The sequence below is a fragment of the Dromaius novaehollandiae genome, chromosome 14, assembly GCF_036370855.1.
Source record: "Dromaius novaehollandiae isolate bDroNov1 chromosome 14, bDroNov1.hap1, whole genome shotgun sequence".
NCBI classification, from domain to species: domain Eukaryota; kingdom Metazoa; phylum Chordata; class Aves; order Casuariiformes; family Dromaiidae; genus Dromaius; species Dromaius novaehollandiae.
The window spans coordinates 8,524,570-8,541,839 of record NC_088111.1 but is presented as its reverse complement, the minus strand read 5'-3'; the positions used below and the strand labels follow the sequence as shown (position 1 = coordinate 8,541,839).

The window sequence follows — 17,270 nt, the reverse complement described above, 5'->3', positions numbered from 1 at the left end:
CTTTTTAATTATCAATGTTTATATTCTTACCCGAAACACTTTTCTTTTAAGAGTGGGGCTTCCTTTTCGGAGAAGGAATGGAAAAAGGGGGCAGGGGCTGCTCAAGGTCAGGGCAAAGCCTCTTTCGGTGGGGCCGGGGGGGGCCGTGGTACCGTCTCGGGACTGAAGTGAACCGACCCAAGGCCCGGCCCCGCCGCCGCTGCTGGGGAGCCGCGCGCCGCGGTTGCTATGGTGACGGCGGCGGGCGCGGGACTGCGGCTGCGCGGGAGGGCGCGGCGCGGGCGGTCCGGGCGGCAGCAGCCCCTCTCGCGTTGCCCTTTCCCGCCGCCCCGCGCAGGTGCTGAGTGCCGCTGGGCGCCGCTGTCCTCATCGGCTCGGCGCGGAGGAGCGCGCGCTGCTGTCGCCGCGTGACGCGGGGCTCTGAGCCGCCGTTGGGGGGGGGGGGGTCGCGCCGCGTCGTCGTCGTCGTCGTCGTCGTCGTCGTCGTCGTGGTGTCTGGGCAGAGGTGCGATGGCGGCCGGGCCTTCGGGCTGTTCTGTCACTCTTGTCGCACTTGTAATGGCCTTATTTCTTGTAAGCGGTAATACTGGGCAGCAGACGTCCCAGGTGCATCTGCAACTTGTAACTTTAAAGGCAACTTAAAATCCAAAATACTTCTGCGGCTGTGACTTCCAGGACCCTCATCAAACTCAAGTTTTCCTCATCTGAGAGAAATGGCTTTCAACTTTTCTACATCATTATTTCTAGACCCCCAAAAATGCTCACGTAAAGATGCAGACTGCTGAATAGCAAAACTAAGATATCTGACAGCAGCCTTCCCTGTTTTAGTGCTTTTCGTGGATTTCTTAGTAATTCACGGGTGTCTCTTCTGCCTAAGCCTAGGGATTACGCAGTACCAGCCAAAAGCATTTTATTGGGGAGTTGTTGCTGCTGTCAAAGCAATAATTTAAAGTACTTATATGCACTGTAATTAAGAAAAAGAATTGAAAATCTTCACATCTGTTTTATTTTTTATCAAATATATTTAGATCGTGGGGAAAAAAGTCTTTACATAAGAAGACAGTAGATATTCAGGAGAAAAACACAGGTTGAGACAATTCAATAATTATGGCAAAGGATAAGAAGAAAGATGGCAAGAAATCAGAAAAATTTGTGCGTTCTTCTGCTCCTGCACAAGACGCTGCAGTTGAGAGCAGCTCGGTGAAGCCGGCAAGTCTGCCAACCTTGGATGGAGGAGAAGACCCACAAGCGAATCCTTTGGTACCGGACGAAGAGCCGGAGGCAGTGGAAGAACCTCCAGTCCAACATGTTCTTCCACACCCCGAGGAGCCTCTTCTTGCTCGAATTATTGTAGAAAGGTATGTTTGTTACAGCCACATCCATTAAGGCATCAACTATCTGGTATACCACGAGGCATCACAGAGGCGGCCCTTAGGCTGTTTAAGGTAGGAGTAAGAACTGCGTGTACATGTCTTTGCTGACAATATCCTTTTCTCAAGACCTGCTGTCCAGTTGCACACAAGCTGGCTGTACAAAATGTGGTTGGTGCAAGGTGATAAAAAGGATGGCAGTAGGAACTGGGAGTTAGATTTTTGTGGTTACTCACACCTAGTAGCCATAATAACGTGTTAGTGATACGCATGGAATTCTGCCTTTCTGCACCCAAGAATGTGCTGGTACTCTCTGTACCCCTGCCAAACCCCCCATTCCTTTGGCTTTGCTCTGGTAGGGTGAAATTTAGTCTTAAGCAGACAGATAGTTTGTGGAGCAAATAGATCTGTGCCATTTTCAGTTGTTGCTGCCCTTTAGTGTTTCGGGCCGCTGGTATCTGCACGAGTGTGCAGACTGCAGTAAATTGAAGGTCCTTTATTCTGTGTTTGTCATGACTTAATTTTACTGATAGCGACTTGAAGTGTTCATCTTTAGTTTGTCATCTTTGTAGGTATGAAGGAGAAAAAGTCCATGGACTGTATGAGGGTGAAGGTGTCGCATATTTTGAGGGCGGGAATACATACAAGGTGAGTGTATAAATTTAAACAAAAAAAAAGTGGATCAAGTTCTAGAACTCTTTTAGGTGTAGGTGGAGGCTGAGCAGTTAAAATGTGAAAGCTCTATTGGTTTCTGGCATTAAAACTCGTCTTTTGAAACTAGTAGTTGAAGGAGATTTAATACATTATTTCAAAATCTTACAGTCACTATAGGCTTAGTTGTGGTAGGAATAAATTTGAGAACAATACTGTTTTCTTCATTTTGAAGGGCATGTTTTCTGAGGGACTTATGCATGGACAAGGGACTTACACATGGGCTGATGGAGTGAAGTACAAGGTAAAGTGCAATAAAGCTTATGAGCGAACACTGCTGCAGCCAATAAGATGTGCAAATTCAAGGAAAGTAGGTAAGTGACAATAATTGGCATAATGCAGTGGCAACTGCAGAACTATGGCAGTAATTTCAATCAAGCCTGGGTTCTTCCAGACAGTTGGTCTTACCTCCTTTGCGTTAAGCAGGAACATTGAGTCACATGCCTTAGTTTTTCTAAATGTTGCAATTTATTCTTTTAGGGGACTTTTGTTAAGAACGTACAGATGTATAATGGCTGTTATACATGGAGTGATGGCAGCACGTATGAAGGATCAATCAGCAATGGCGTTAGGCATGGATTTGGACTGTTCAGAAGTGGTACACGTCCAGTTTCTTACGCTGGCTGCTGGTGTAAAGGCAAAAGACAAGGAAAGGTAAATAGAAACATCAAATGAGAGCGTTGTCTTGGGTGAGTAGTATCCAGAACAAAAAGCACTCTTGTACAAACATTTAGCCAAAAAGTTTTGTATTGTTGCATTGGTCTTTTTTTCCTAAGGATATCCTTTTTTTCCTAAGGATCTTCTCTGCAGTAGTGTATGCTGATTAAAACTAGTGAGGTGGGATGTTTTCTGTAGTAAAAGGGCTGAACGGTATGCCAAGAGTAATTGGTAACTTGTGTGTCTTGTCTTTGTTGCTGCAATTAGAGGATGACAGAGTCAAAACTGGCAACAGCATCAGTAGCCACATTTAGTACATTTCTGACAGAACGATTAGCTTATCACTAATGACAGAGTGATCCCACCTCCCAAATGTGGAACACAGACCAAGTATGATAATAGCCAAGACTGTCCTATGTACTATAAGTAACATGTTCCCCTTTTTAAAGGGAGCTAGCTTTTATCTGTCTCAATTTTGTGCATCCAACCTGAGACACTCTACTGGGCCTGACATTTTGAAGGCCAATGCTCGGCATGTGAGGAAGATCAGTTCTAATTACATGTTGTGAGTTTTGTGTCGCTAATGGGACACTAAAATTACGCAGGCTGCTGTGGATGGTCACCAGTGGAATAGTCTGTCTGATTCATTGTCAGAGGAAGCAATGAGAGAGGGAAAAACGGAACAATTAATGCTGTACGCTAGTTGCATGATTGCCTTCTGAAAGAGGTAACGGCAGACTTAATGTTGAAAATTGAATTCTGGATGAGTCAGAACTCTGAAGGGTAACTGTGCTTAAGTTGATGAAGTTAAAATCTGTGAAAGTATTTCCAGCTGGGTTGAGAAATGTGGTAGACTTTGACATTATGTAATATGCTTTGTTTTTCTTTCAACACTTGGTCTTTTTTAAGGTCTTAACTAGCATCTGTAGAAAGAGGTTGTGTTTATATTTAATTTTAGCTCTTCAGTATTTTTAGCATTCTGTTTATATCAAAGTGACTGTAGGTAAGAGTGTGATCATGTCTGGTATAATTTATATGGAATGTTTTATTAAATGTAGATGAATATTTAGCTATTGATTTAAATTGACTACACTATTTGTTGCAGGGTACCATTTACTATAACCAGGAACATACCTCTTGGTATTCAGGTGACTGGGTAAATAATAACAAAGAAGGATGGGGAATTAGATGGTAAGTGTGATAACATTTTTGTTCTTATCTTCAGAATTCTTATTTTGCATGTATTATCATACAGATTCTCCTATTATTTAAAATGGGTAAAGATGCTACCATTTCATTATAGTATGTATTTTCTGTAGTGGAATAAATAATTCTACAAAGTGCTCGATACTAATAAAATAGACCTTCTATATGACTTAAATTTTTATGTTGGTATGTTTTTCCTGATCGTTCCCACAAAGAAAGTCATCTAAAGACAAAATAATCAAAAATGTAATTTGGTAAACCACAAATTGTCATGTTAAATCAACTGAATTGATTTGAATAAATGAAGCTTCTTTCATGAATTAATGAATTATTTGATGGAATTATATATGAAAGAATATTTTGACTAGCTATGACAAAGATTCTTTGGACAAAAAGAACTGGTTTATGTTTTACAATGGTTTGTCAGTTAAAAATGTGAGGTAAACAATGAGTACAATCAAGCCAGTGTATCCATGTCACAGTGAGCCAGCTTTCAAATGAATGCTGATATCCACTGAGGTTTTACTGTAAACCTTGTTTTCATAAGATCCAGTCAGAATTCAGTTTACATATACTGAATTATATAAGTGAATAATTCAGACAGTTGATCAGCAAAGTTGTACATGTTATAACTGGGATTTCTTGATCCAAAGTACAGACATAAAAATCTATTGGTTATCTGTCAGTTACAAAAAACATGTCAATTTACTAAGGACTTGTCAGAAAATTGATATGTTGCCGCATTGTTTTAATATCTCATGGACATGGTTCTCAAATCATGCTGAGCTTGTTTGTACTTGTGCTCTAAGAACTTTGAATTTATTTGTATCTTAAGATAATTACTTTATCTGAGATGGGTAAATGGCCGACTGGGAATCTTTTCCTTGTAGATAGTCTATCTTTTGAAGCAATGCATGAGTCAGAATTTAGCTATCCTAATACAGAATCTCTCTCCTAATGTGTTTCTCTTGCCATCCCTCAGCAAAAGACACCTAAGTCTCACTGATGACCAGTGAGAGACAAACACTTGTTTATCATTTTTTGTTTGTGAGAGCCTGTTTTACTATTTTCTTATAGTGGCTAAATCGTTAACTTTCTTACTGTTTTCCTGCAGCTATAAGTCTGGAAATATCTATGAAGGTCAGTGGGAGAAAAATGTACGTCATGGAAAAGGAAGAATGAGGTGGTTGACAGCTAATCAAGAGTATATAGGACAGTGGGAACATGGCATACAGGTATTAATTCCTTTTCCAACAACGTCTTCACTTTGATATCTGCTCATTACTGTGGTACAACTAGATAGAGAACTTTGTGCAGTATCAAAGAAGCTTTATATGATTTGTCAGTTGAGATAGTGGGAATGTGCTGTTTAGTCCTAAGTTGATTCTCATGTTGTTAGCTATATTCCAGTTTTTAAAAGTTAGCTGTATTCATTTGTAGTCTTACAAAATGGTAATTTAATTCTCTAATGGGAAATATAAACCTTTTCATAATAAAACATTAAACGTTTGCAGCTATGCTTAGTTTGAGATATGACTTCAGTAGTGAGACTAAGTGGCATTTTACTTCTTTGCCATCTGTAAAATATTAAACCGCACTGTTCCCTCTGGTAAAGATTTATGAGGCAAGGAGATTTCTGGCATTTTCTGTTCCTTGCCTTTATTATTCTGTTGAAAAAGAAATGAGAGCTACATCCACAATCTTTTCACTCTACATAAAATTGTCAAGGAGTCCGGCTTCTGGAACACCATGGGTCTCCATCTGGCATGGCGTTCCTTGGGTGGCTGTTCAGCATTACAGTCAAAAGGATTCAGACAGGAAGGGCTTCTTTAGGCCAGTCCTGTTGGTAGAGCCTGCTTATGTACATATTGATTCAGTGTATCGTCTAAATGCTGCTCCCATCCGTGCGTCTTGGTAGAATAGTTGTACATTCAGTTTGAACTACTGCAGCCAAGCGCTGGTGCTCTTGTTTGAGAGATTTATCAACAGTGACTCTTAGAGATACGTAGGCACATCCTCTCCTTTTTTTAAATCTGGACCTGTAGCAATGGTATCTCTTTTGGTGACGTCTCTTTTTCTTTTTTTAAAAAAACATTTCTTTTTCAGCACGGGTTTGGCACCCACATATGGTTTCTGAGGAGGATGCCTTTGTCTCAGTATCCTTTAAGGAATAAATACATAGGTGATTTTGTAAATGGGGATCGTCATGGACATGGGAGGTTCATATACGCCAGTGGAGCAGTGTACGATGGAGAATGGGTTTGCAATAAGAAGCATGGCAGGGTGAGTGCTGACAAATAGCGAGAGAGCATTAAAGACGACATGAGAAGAGGCTTTAATTCTGTTCTGTATAGTACATCTCTAGATTTCTGTACTGAAAACTACATTAAATTTACATTGTATCCCAACATAAAGTACACATTCCCCTGAAAGCAGTAGGACTTCTTCCAAGGACCTTGCTGGGCAACAGATTTGATGGGGGTTAGGGATGTGTGTGTGTATGGAAATATATTTTACAATGACATTTCAGTACAGTAGGTGCGTCCTGGGTTGTTTTTTTTTTTCTACTGTTGGTTAGTGCTTTCACTGTATATCATCATATGAGCTAGTGGATTTCACACAGAGTAAACACAGAAATGTCCTTACATTAACAGACTGTTTTTAACACTGTGCCCCCAGAGGTTTTTTTAAAGTATTAGGAAAGACTGTGGACAGTCCTATGTGAGGGAAAGATGTTTATTTCTCAAATTATGTTTCAAAGTAAGATATTTAGAAGTTCTTCATCCCAGCAAGGTAATTAATTAACAAGTGACAAAGTAATGTGTAAAAAAGGGTAAGAAAAATTCTTTGCTTTGTGTTATCTCATATATTGCATTTTAACAGAGATTCTTATAAGGAAAATTAATTGAGAGCATTTGTGTTGTTTTTGCTGATTTTTCATTAAATGGGAAAATTTGTATTGAAATTAATCAAATGAGTCTGTCCGTAGGGCAAGTTTGTCTTCAAGAGTGGGCATGTTTATGAAGGAGAGTTTATAGATGATCATATAGCAGAATATCCTGCTTTTCAAGTGGATACATTGATTGTACAAGATCTGAATGCCATTTGCACACAAAGTCCTTTTGGCACTGGTAAGCAGCTTAAGAAAGCAATAAATTCTACTTCACATTTGTTAGTTTTTACCTTTTTTTTAAAATAACGTCAAGCTGTTCATACTTATTCAAGAGCCAGACGTAGTTCTTCAAAGAACTTAGATAAAGAGGAGAGTTATTTTTATAATTAATGCATTTTGTTCCCATGCTTCTTTTTTCCTGTCCATGACACCTTGAGTTGAGTGGCGCATTCATAACACATCTTGTTACAGTTTTGGAACACTATAGCCTGGAAGTTTCATAAATATCAGCGTTTGTGATTTCAGCATTTTCTTTTGGTTAGTAGTTAGATTTGCCTAAATGGCTTTTTAAGGGTTATGCTGTTGATTATTAAATATCTACTTATCGCTTTAGAAGTGTCTGTTATTCTCCTTTTGAAGTCAGTAAAATAAAAAGGAATAATATGTTCTATTTTGCTTGTATATTTTTGAAGTTTTGAAAATTTCTTTTCTTTCTTTTTTTTTTTTTTTTTTAACTTGCTTGTTAGAAACCATCAGAATAGTTAATGGTTCAAGAAATACTTCTCTTCTGGGACCAAATATTGAATTAGATATATCTTCACTGCTTGACCTCTTCCCAAAGGAAAAAAGACAAGAAGAAGTGAAACAAGTAAGAGCCTATTGTCTGATGTTTTCAGTTTTTTTCCACTGATATGTTTTACATAATTTTAATTTATTTCTGGTTTATGTGCATAAAGTAAGTCTTTGCATTCAAGAATTATCCAAAATCTGAAGGCAATGAAAACATAAAAGCAAAAAGAATGAAGAGACAGTATTGTGTATTCCTGAGCATTCACTAGAAGGGAATAAAAGATATATTTTTCAATCTGGAGGGGCACTCATCATCACTGTTAGTTACTGTGAGGTCCGGACAGGGTCTCCACTGATGCGTTCCATATGCTGAGTCCATTGTTCCTAGGAGAAAAGGTTTTAATTTCAAACCTTTCAGGTGATTTTGTCTTTTATTAGTACAAGGGACAGCAATTCCTGTTGGATGCTTTCTGTTCAAAAACTACACAAAATTTTCCATTTGTCTGCATAAATACTGCTACTGAGCTGTATCATGCAAGTTGCTTCTCGCTCTTCTATTGGTGTCTTTTACCTACCTTGTGCAGCAATTTATGTATTTTTTACTGTGACTGGCAGTGTTTATTGTTAATGGGGCTGATGTGTAGAGAGAGATATAAAGGTTTATTGGCAGTCAAACTTACTTTTATCAGTCATCGAACAGTATTTATTGTAACTACATTTGAGTAATGCTTTCATGAAAACTTAACCAAAAGTGTGCTGTTGGAAGTTAAGAGATAAAAAATATTATGTGCTATTATGGGATCGGTGCGTGCTGCTCCCTACTTGCCATGAGACTATACTGAGAACTTATGCTGCTTTGTTTAGACAGAATTTGCTGTGTTGAGACATATGACGGAGCTGAGAAGAATTTACAGCTTCTACAGCAGCTTAGGCTGTGATCATTCCCTTGACAACACCTTCCTGATGACTAAGCTCCAATTTTGGCGATTTCTGAAGGACTGCCAGTTTCATCACTGCAACTTAACTCTTGCTGAGATGGACCGGATCTTGAGTGGTTTGTAGTTCTGTTGGCTAGGGACTAGAATTCAGGAATTTTAATAGTAAGCTGTGGGCAGTTGGAGTGGCAAGTTCTACTGATAGCACAACCCTGGTAGTTCAGTGGCCCTGAGCATGTCCCTCCTGTGCCCCTGCGTTCTTGCTGGATGTATTTACACTTAGCCAGGCACTTTGGGACCTTAGGTGAGAAAATGCAAAATAAAAATACACTTCAAAAATTGTTTTGAAGATTCATCATTTCAAAAATTGTATTATCCTCTGGTCTTGCCATTAATTTACTTAAAATGTTTAAAGAATCTGAGAAAGAAGTAGAAGAAAAATAATCGCTGTATTTTTTTCAGTGGTCTTGAAGTTTCTTTTATTTTTTTATTTTTTCTTCTGTACAGCCAGTAAATGAGTCAGTTCCACTTAGAGCTGCTGTGGGCCTTTGTCACAAAGATGTACTTCAGTGTCCCTCATATATGAAGGGATTAATTCCAACTTCACTTTCCCTTTGATTCCCATATGCTGTGGGTATGCATTTACAGAAAGAGAACTTAAAATTCAGTTTTAGGTGGGCCGTGCTGCCTTGCCCCGCTCAGTTGGAAGCGGTACTGTGTCTGGTCTGATTCTTCTAGGAGTGTTGTAACACTGTGGTAGGTAGAGAGTGAGAGGGTAAGAGAGTTTTATGGGCCCGTGTCAATATAAGCATTTTAACATCAGTGATAGCAGTAGAAATGATTTTTTCAATTCTTTTTAGGTGATAAAATACCACTGGAAGAGATACATTCTCCATATGAGACCTTACTGTTCAGAGCATTTTTATCTTGCCTTATTCGTCTAGCATTTCATATCTATCATAAGGAACACAAGTAAGTTCCATCTTTTAGTGAAATGAGTTTCAGTGTAATCAGTTAGTTTCTGCCAGGGCAGCCTCTCCTTTTATTCTCCTTTGCCCAAGGCATCTGCTTGCCCTTGCACTCTTGCTCCTTCATTCCCTTTCTGTTGTCTGTGCTGATCCTATGCAAAGTAGAGTCCCAGTGATAACTTCAAGAGTTTCATTCTGCACCTCTGTTTGGTACAAGTATTTTTTTGCAGAAACCATGCTGTCAGTATATTAGTGCTTTTGGAAACTGGTTTATGTGTTTCTAATACGTAACTGTATATATTTTTTTATTACTCTGTATAAATTGTAGCAGATAATTATTAAGAGAAAAGTAGAAAAGTAGACTCAGAATTTCAGTTGGACTGTTGATCCTACTAGCAGGGGCTGTTTTTGAAAATTCTACTTCATATCTTTTACATGAATTGTATAATATCTTTCATACTGAGCTTACATAAATACGAATCTTCTCTCCTTGATTCCATATAAGAGGGTAGCACTGCAAGCTGGTCTTGGGAAGGACTCTGCAAGAGAGTCCTAAATTTCCCTGAAGAGTTCAGCTGAGAAAAATCTATACTTATAAAATGTACTTGTAAAAATAACTCTCATTGTACTCCTTGTGCAAAAGAAAAGAGTATGTATTTTTGTTTCAACTGTAGAGAAGAAGGTCCTTATCTGCATAAGTGTTTCTTAGAAATGATGTGCAGGAATGTTATTCCCACTGCCTGTCATACACAAGGTAAGTAATGATGTTTTTTCTGTGCAGTTCAGAATTAATTAGTAGTAAATACATCAGAGCTTTAGAGTAGTTGTTATTTTTTCTCAATTAATTTTTACAGGTATTTTATTTTCTGAACGTGCTGCTTGTGCCATGAGCTACATTGACAAATGCTGGGAAATATACAGAGCTTTTTGTAGACCAAGTACCAAGTCTCCATTTGAACCCACAATGAAAATGAGACATTTCCTTTGGATGTTGAAAGTAATTATCTACATTGTTTTTTTATTTTTGATCTGGCTAAATGCACATTTGTTCAGTTTATATGGTAATTTTAAAATTCTCCCTGTAGCTCCTGTGCAGTCATAAAGGTATGAGTAATGTTATTTGTATGAACTGTCCAACAGATGTTAAAGGGACAGTTATTATGGTGAACAGTGGTCCTTTTCAGGACCATATTCTGATTTCTTATTTGAAATCAGTCTTAGACAAGTACTTCTTTTTTTAAGTGAATATAAATAATTTTGCTAGCGATTTTTTTTTTCTTCCCATAAAATTTATGCATTAGAATGTCATATTGGTAGAACTCAAGATTGGCAGCTCTTGAAATAACGCATTAAAGCATTTTAATAATTTATTAATTTAAAGTATTTGCTGCATCGTGGACATGAGATTCTTTTCTAAAACTCAACAATTCAGGGACTGATCCAGATTACAGTGAAGTCAGAGAATGACTCCCATTGGTATGATTGTGTTTTGGGGCAGGCTTTCACTGATTAAATCCAAGCCTATGTATGCTGCTGGAAAGGTGATGCCTCTTTGGCAGGCCTCTTTGGAATAAATGTCTTTTGATTCAGTCATCTTTTTTTTCCTGAAAAAAATAAATAGATGGCAAAATTGTAGTATTTGCCATGTTTGTTTATTAGCTTTCACAGGTTCTTGCTTAGCACTGTTTTTGTCATCTAGGAAGAATTCCTGTTGATTTCAGCAAGGCCAGGATTTTACTCTGTCATTAATTATGTGCTGGAGGTGTCACTTGAAACCACTATAAATTTTCACACAGGCCTTAAAGGGAGTTCGATTAGGTCCATGTGGGAATGCTTAAGTGTTGTTAACATGTAACATTTAATCTTACACAGGATTTCAAGCTTCTAAGCAAGCAATTAACTGCTCCAAGACTTGTGGAAATACTTGTCAAAGATCATCCCTTTCTGTGTGATGGCAGTAACAGCAACCTGGAGCAGGAGGTGTGTATGCAAAAAAGCACGTAATAGTTTATTGCTACAGGAGCAACTAAAATTAACTTTAGAAAATGCTGCAAATACTGACCAGAACAGGAAAATAATGTAATTTATTATGAAAAAAATACAGTGCAAACTTTAAGGCTCTTTTTAAATCTTCTTTTGCTCTGCCTAGTTTCTCTCTCATACTTCCATGTTTTGCTAGTTATCTTGCCCATCTTTGTACACTCTCAGCATCCCTGTGCACTGACCATACAGATAAGCCTCAAGAGTACTGTGACAAGCAGAGTGAAATTCCGTCTCTATGAGACTACTGCTAGCAACAGTTTTGTTTTTGTGGGGCAGTTGCCCCATATGCAACCCATGCATGTGGTGGCTTTACAGGGATGAGTCTCAGCACTCCCAACTACCAAGGCATGTGTAGGAGATATAAAGATGGGTCAGCAGTTAAGGTGTGAGCCCACTGATCCTGGAAATCTGGTGTTCTGAAAAACCTCATGAGGGGTATGTGAAGTGCTGCATCTTCGATGTATAAGGTAAAGGAGTGACTGTAGAAGACTCTTGCTCTGCCTAGCGGCTGACCTGCTATAGAGGGCCTTCACCCTTAAAGAATTAGCTCTTATGCAGTGACCATCATCCGTAAATGTTACGATTGAATTTATTTTTGTTAATCAGTATCTGATAAACTGAATACAAAGTGTAAGTATTACTAAAGGATGCATCGTACACACTTTGTTGGGGTTTCTTGAGGTGTTGTGTACAATTAAACTATTTTAGATAATAGCAATAACTTACTTATCACAGAGAAAAAATTCTTGTAATTCCAGCAAAAATCCATGCAATGTTTTATTTTAATTTGATTTGTGTAAGGCATAACGCAGTGCATCACCTGCTGATTTTTTTGAGCTTTAGCCATTTACAAGTTTTCTTCAGAAAGAAGGATGTTTGAGAAGATGTGGCAGAAAGAAGGATGTTTGAGAAGATGTGGTGATGCCAATGCAGTGATGCCAACGAAGCTCAATAAGTAGCTGAGAATTCTTTACTTGCTCAGACATCTGCCCATTATGAAGAGATTTTACAAAAATGAATTAATTGATGACTATGTTTGTTTTACTCTAGTTGGTTTTTCTTGAATTTGTTGAAGCTCTTCTGGATTGTGCACTGGTGTATGTTACCAGGGATGTGATTAAGCAGCAAGTAGATCATTGTAGTCAGAAAGGAAGTAGCTTTAGAATTGAAAATCTCTCCGAGGGAACCACAGCTATGTCTCAGTACCCAGAATGTTCTCTGTCCCAGGTAAAGTTGTTGTAGACCTCATAAACACCATTATTACGTGTCCACTTCCAGAGCAAAGCCAGAGAGACGTAGAAACTGAATTCCTCTTTTCGCATAAGCAGTCATTTGATTGGAACCTTTTCCTGTTTTTTGTTCATTGTTACTTCAGACTGTAACATCACTCTAGACAGTTTTAATAGACTTCCAAATTTGCCAAAGTAATTATAAATACATGTAATGTACTTGGAAGCCTTCTGATGTTCCAAGGAGAACTGACAAATTGGTTGACTGGTGGAAGATACGCCTTTCTTGTTTAAAGCTGAATGTGTAAAATTGCCCTGTAAAAATGACGTTGCAAGAGCTGTACATGACAAGACTACCCCACAGGGTAGCTGAAGATATGATTTAGTCCGTAGAATTTCTGTTACTGAGAATTATGCACAAGTTGAAAGTATTTTTATTAATTGGCAGAGCATTCCCAAACACCTAATTTCACAGTCACTGTAAGCCAGCAATGCTGCCTTCCCCCATTCTCTGGCTACTTGGTCCCATCCTGTAGGACCCATTCCCTTGTGTCGTTACTAGCGTTTATGTAGTCCCACTGTGAACTGATCCGGTTAAACTAGCAGTGTTTTCTGAGGCTAATCTAAAAATCATCATCTGAAGTGCATTGAATGAACAATTTTTTCTCATGGTTATTTTTTTGTTAGACCATTTACAGCAGAAGTGTAATTAGTAGAGACATAAATGATGAAATTTCTCAGGCAGCTGAGCCCTACACTTGCCCATGGTTGTCTTCAAGCAAAAGTGTCCTATCAAAAGACAAAACAAAGATGCATGAGGTAAGTAAAAAGCTCTCATTGAAAGGTGGAGTAGAGGTTTTGCCATTCATGAGGGATAGAGAAGCCAAAGTATTTTGAGGTTTTGAAAGGGACCAGAATTTCACCTATTACTAACTACAGTGCGCTTCTGAGCCTGGATATGTGTATGAACCTGAAAAATGATGCATTTCCAATGCTAACAAAGCCTTTGCTCCCATGCATACCTTCCACTATTTTTGTTTAGGCTATTAGGTGGTATTCTATGTAATAATAAGTAAAGCAGAAGGCAGTGATGAACAAAACTACAGATATATGTTTACTGGCAGTGTAAGGAGTGAGTGGATGAAAGCTGGGCAAAGAGACTTGGTAGCACTGGAGAAGGTAAACCTAATGTTAAGGGTCTTTTAATATGTGAAAGCGTGCCTCATACTCTGAGTATATTTAGCTTGCTGAAAATGAGGCCTCTTCTAACTCAGCGTACTTGTGACTTGTCTGCTTAATTTCTAGAATAACCTTTTACTGATTTATTTTATTTTATTTATTTATTTATTTATTTTGCTTCCTTGTGGAATTAGAGTGCAGACAGGCGAATAAACTGGAATGTATGTTTTCACACAGGAGGAATTCGTAGAAACATATTCCAAAATTAGAGGCAGGTTCTTTTTCCAGCAAACTTTTAAACTTCACTGCCTTTACAGTTTCATACCCAGTAAGGTTGTATTCTTTCAAACATGGGTAGAATTGGATGGTGAAGTAAAGATATCTGCATATGACTGTCATAAGACTCTTGATAGTCTAAGAACAAAAATGCCCTGTTTTATCTCTATGATTCCAGGGTAAGATAATAAAGATAAGATTATTATTTTATCTTGGAATCACAGAAATCAAACAGAGAATTTAGAAACTTTCTGACATTTAGAAAATATACTGCTATTTACAAAACAGAACTGTGTTTGACCCGAGTTGTTAAGGGACTTAACTGTCACTTACCCCAAAAGAATGGTATCATCAGGCTGCAGAAAATGCTTGGGAAGAAAGTAGAAAGCTTTTCAAAGCTTCCTTCTCGGACATACTATTGAATGCTGCTCTCCTTTTCACTGGATATAATTCCTGGAGTATATTCCTATACTCAGGAAGAGAAATTCATTATCGTTTCCTTCGGAATAGATGACTTATGGTGTCAAGCAGAGGAACATATAAAAACAGAGAGACATGTCTAAGAACAGGAGCTTTCATTTCTCTGTACTTCCTCTGAAATAGGATAATCCTACTTTTTTGGCTGGTGTCAGAGGGAAAGTGCACAAATTTTGAAAGTGTGAAATACTGTCATAAATAAAATATTTTGAAATAGATATAATTGCAGAATGCACTTGCTTGGCAGCTTCTTGTCTTTCAGTGTAGTAGCTGGTACTATTCCAGAATGCTTTGTGGATAGAAATTTGCATGACTCAGACAGTGTGATTTCAGTTTTTAATTTAAACACAAGCCCAGGCATTTTATAACTGAATTCAAAACTTCTTGCCAGTCACTGAGACGCTGTGAAGACAGAGGGCTGTCTTTTCCAGAATTTCATATGGGTGAGTACTGGAGTTTGTTCTATAGCATCTATAAGCAGTGGTGCTAGAGTAAACTCACTCTCGCTACAGCTTTAAAGATAATTAGAAAGGTAGGTGATCATTGGAACAGTTGTACATGTATGGAGGGAAGCAGCATTCAGTTTTGCAGTTACAGCAAGGTTTAACTCTTTACATTAATGTTCGGTTTCACACACCTGGAATATTTGGTGAGCTGGCCAAGTTTGAATCTCTGAACTTATGCTGTGAGGATTTCAGAATTGTTTCTCCCTGTTGAGATCATCTATTTGAATATAATGAGTGGTTTTTGTTAAATTTTTAGATCTAGGACTTAATCATGTGAACACTCACAGGTTGTTCTTTCTTGTTACTAGCTCTTCCTGCCTCAAACTTTATTCAGTGTGTGTGTCTAGTCTAAACTGACTCTCCATCACTCCGCTTTCACCTTCTAGACAGCATCTTTGGATTCTGTGCTTCTACTATGAGCATGTGGGCACAGAAGGAGGAAACCTGAGCAGATAAGAGGAGGGGTCATGATGGGTTGTTAGGAGCAGTGGCTGTGTGCTGGCTTAGCTGGAGCTGAGCAAATGCTGTTGACTGTGAGGTGTGGTGTGATAAGAAAGACTGTTCAAAGGAATTCTTCGATTTTACAGGGAAATTGCCCTTTGCAGTTAGCTTGCTATGACTTGCAATGCTAAAATTCACACTCTTCACTATGTCGCTCCTCCAGGCAACTGAAGGGCTTTATTCCTGTACTGACATGCTGCTCGGCTGCCTCAGTCTGTTTCCTGCATTTTCCTGTTTCTGTTATTGGCACTTACGTTCCTTCTAGCCCATTGCTACATATCAAGAAAATGGGCAGATAATGGTACTGTTAATATATAAATAGCAACAAATTGCATTCACTGTCAGCTGGCTGCCCTTTTGAGCTCCTCCTCTCTCACATCCATCAAAAAGTTACCTGTAGTATTCAGAACCAATCCCACTAAACCACACTTGTACAGGTATCATCACATCGTTAATGTATATAAGGAATAACAATGCTAGAATCTTGCAGTAATAATTAGTGCTCACATGAATACTATTGTTGTAGGCTGGTTGTACATAGTGAAGATGTTAGTTTGAAGGAGGAGAATCAGAAGATAAGATGTTACACAGCACAAATTCATCAAACCTGGTCCAGCAGCAGAAGCAACTCAGCCATATTAGGCAATTCTACCCTAAAGCTAACAAGCCTTGTTGAGCTACTGGAAGGGGTAATAAAACATACGAACCGAGAACGAGTCTGGATTTTAATATGCATAATTAGTATTTTTACTTATTTTCTGATAACTCTATTGGTAGGTATACATTAGAACAATTTCAGGCTGATTTTTTTTTTGGTCTGTCTGGAGGTCTTTAAAGAATTTTTTAGAGAAAAACCATGCATATATTTAATGAAAGCTGGACTCATATTATTTCCGAGCTTACATCACTGATCATACTAATATAGCTAATATAGATTTATTTGCTGGGTCTTTTGCAATAACACCTTTGGATAGTTTCCCAATATTCTTGTATGACAGCCAAATATCCACCCCCCCCCCAAAAAATCCTCCCAGTGCAATTGTGCAGATGCATTGTGTATCATTGCATAGTGTATAGCATGAAGAATATTTGTGCTCATAAATTGCATCAATAAGCTCATTTCTAGTGACAGGCTATAACACTTCCTTAAAAATAACTCAAAGGCTTTTTCAAAATAAATTCTTCCTGCTCTGTTGCACTCATTTTGGGATAGAAACAGGAAGTTGAATTGAGCAGTGTTTCTTCAGTCTTTTCATAGTAATAAACGATTTCAGTCACAGGTCTACCTGATACATCTCATGACAATTTGTATTTTTTTATACTGAAGACCAACACTGATGTTTAATGCACAGAATTACAGATAAAGTCATTTTAATTTTCTTTCGTTGCAATATTACTGTCCTCTTATTCCACGCAGCACATGCAGATGTCAAAGATACTCGGTCATTGTTCAGCTGGGATACAGAAAAAGGACAAGGTTTCTGCCCAGCAAAGGAATTGGCAGGTAAAGCCGTCGTTTTGAAAAAAATG

The 17,270-nt window shown here is 38.3% G+C and overlaps 1 protein-coding gene across 2 annotated transcripts in view; it reads left to right on the top strand.

The window, feature by feature from the left end:
* Positions 1-439: 439 nt before the first annotated feature.
* The window catches only part of LOC112992866 (radial spoke head 10 homolog B2-like), a 27,594-nt gene continuing 10,763 nt past the window's right edge, over positions 440-17,270 (top strand). Inside the window, exons 1-19 of one of the 2 annotated variants that reach the window (XM_064520243.1) lie at positions 440-505; positions 1,029-1,358; positions 1,943-2,018; positions 2,257-2,325; positions 2,562-2,735; positions 3,844-3,929; positions 5,059-5,179; positions 6,051-6,227; positions 6,934-7,075; positions 7,584-7,705; positions 8,491-8,680; positions 9,422-9,533; positions 10,204-10,283; positions 10,384-10,526; positions 11,402-11,509; positions 12,623-12,799; positions 13,489-13,620; positions 15,125-15,176; positions 17,158-17,244. In XM_064520243.1, the coding sequence (XP_064376313.1) occupies positions 1,108-1,358; positions 1,943-2,018; positions 2,257-2,325; positions 2,562-2,735; positions 3,844-3,929; positions 5,059-5,179; positions 6,051-6,227; positions 6,934-7,075; positions 7,584-7,705; positions 8,491-8,680; positions 9,422-9,533; positions 10,204-10,283; positions 10,384-10,526; positions 11,402-11,509; positions 12,623-12,799; positions 13,489-13,620; positions 15,125-15,176; positions 17,158-17,244 (2,299 nt within the window). In that variant the 5' untranslated portion in view covers positions 440-505; positions 1,029-1,107. Of the gene's footprint in view, positions 1,359-1,942; positions 2,019-2,256; positions 2,326-2,561; positions 2,736-3,843; positions 3,930-5,058; positions 5,180-6,050; positions 6,228-6,933; positions 7,076-7,583; positions 7,706-8,490; positions 8,681-9,421; positions 9,534-10,203; positions 10,284-10,383; positions 10,527-11,401; positions 11,510-12,622; positions 12,800-13,488; positions 13,621-15,124; positions 15,177-17,157; positions 17,245-17,270 lie in introns of both variants that reach the window. The other variant, XM_064520244.1, reaches the window with a different exon arrangement.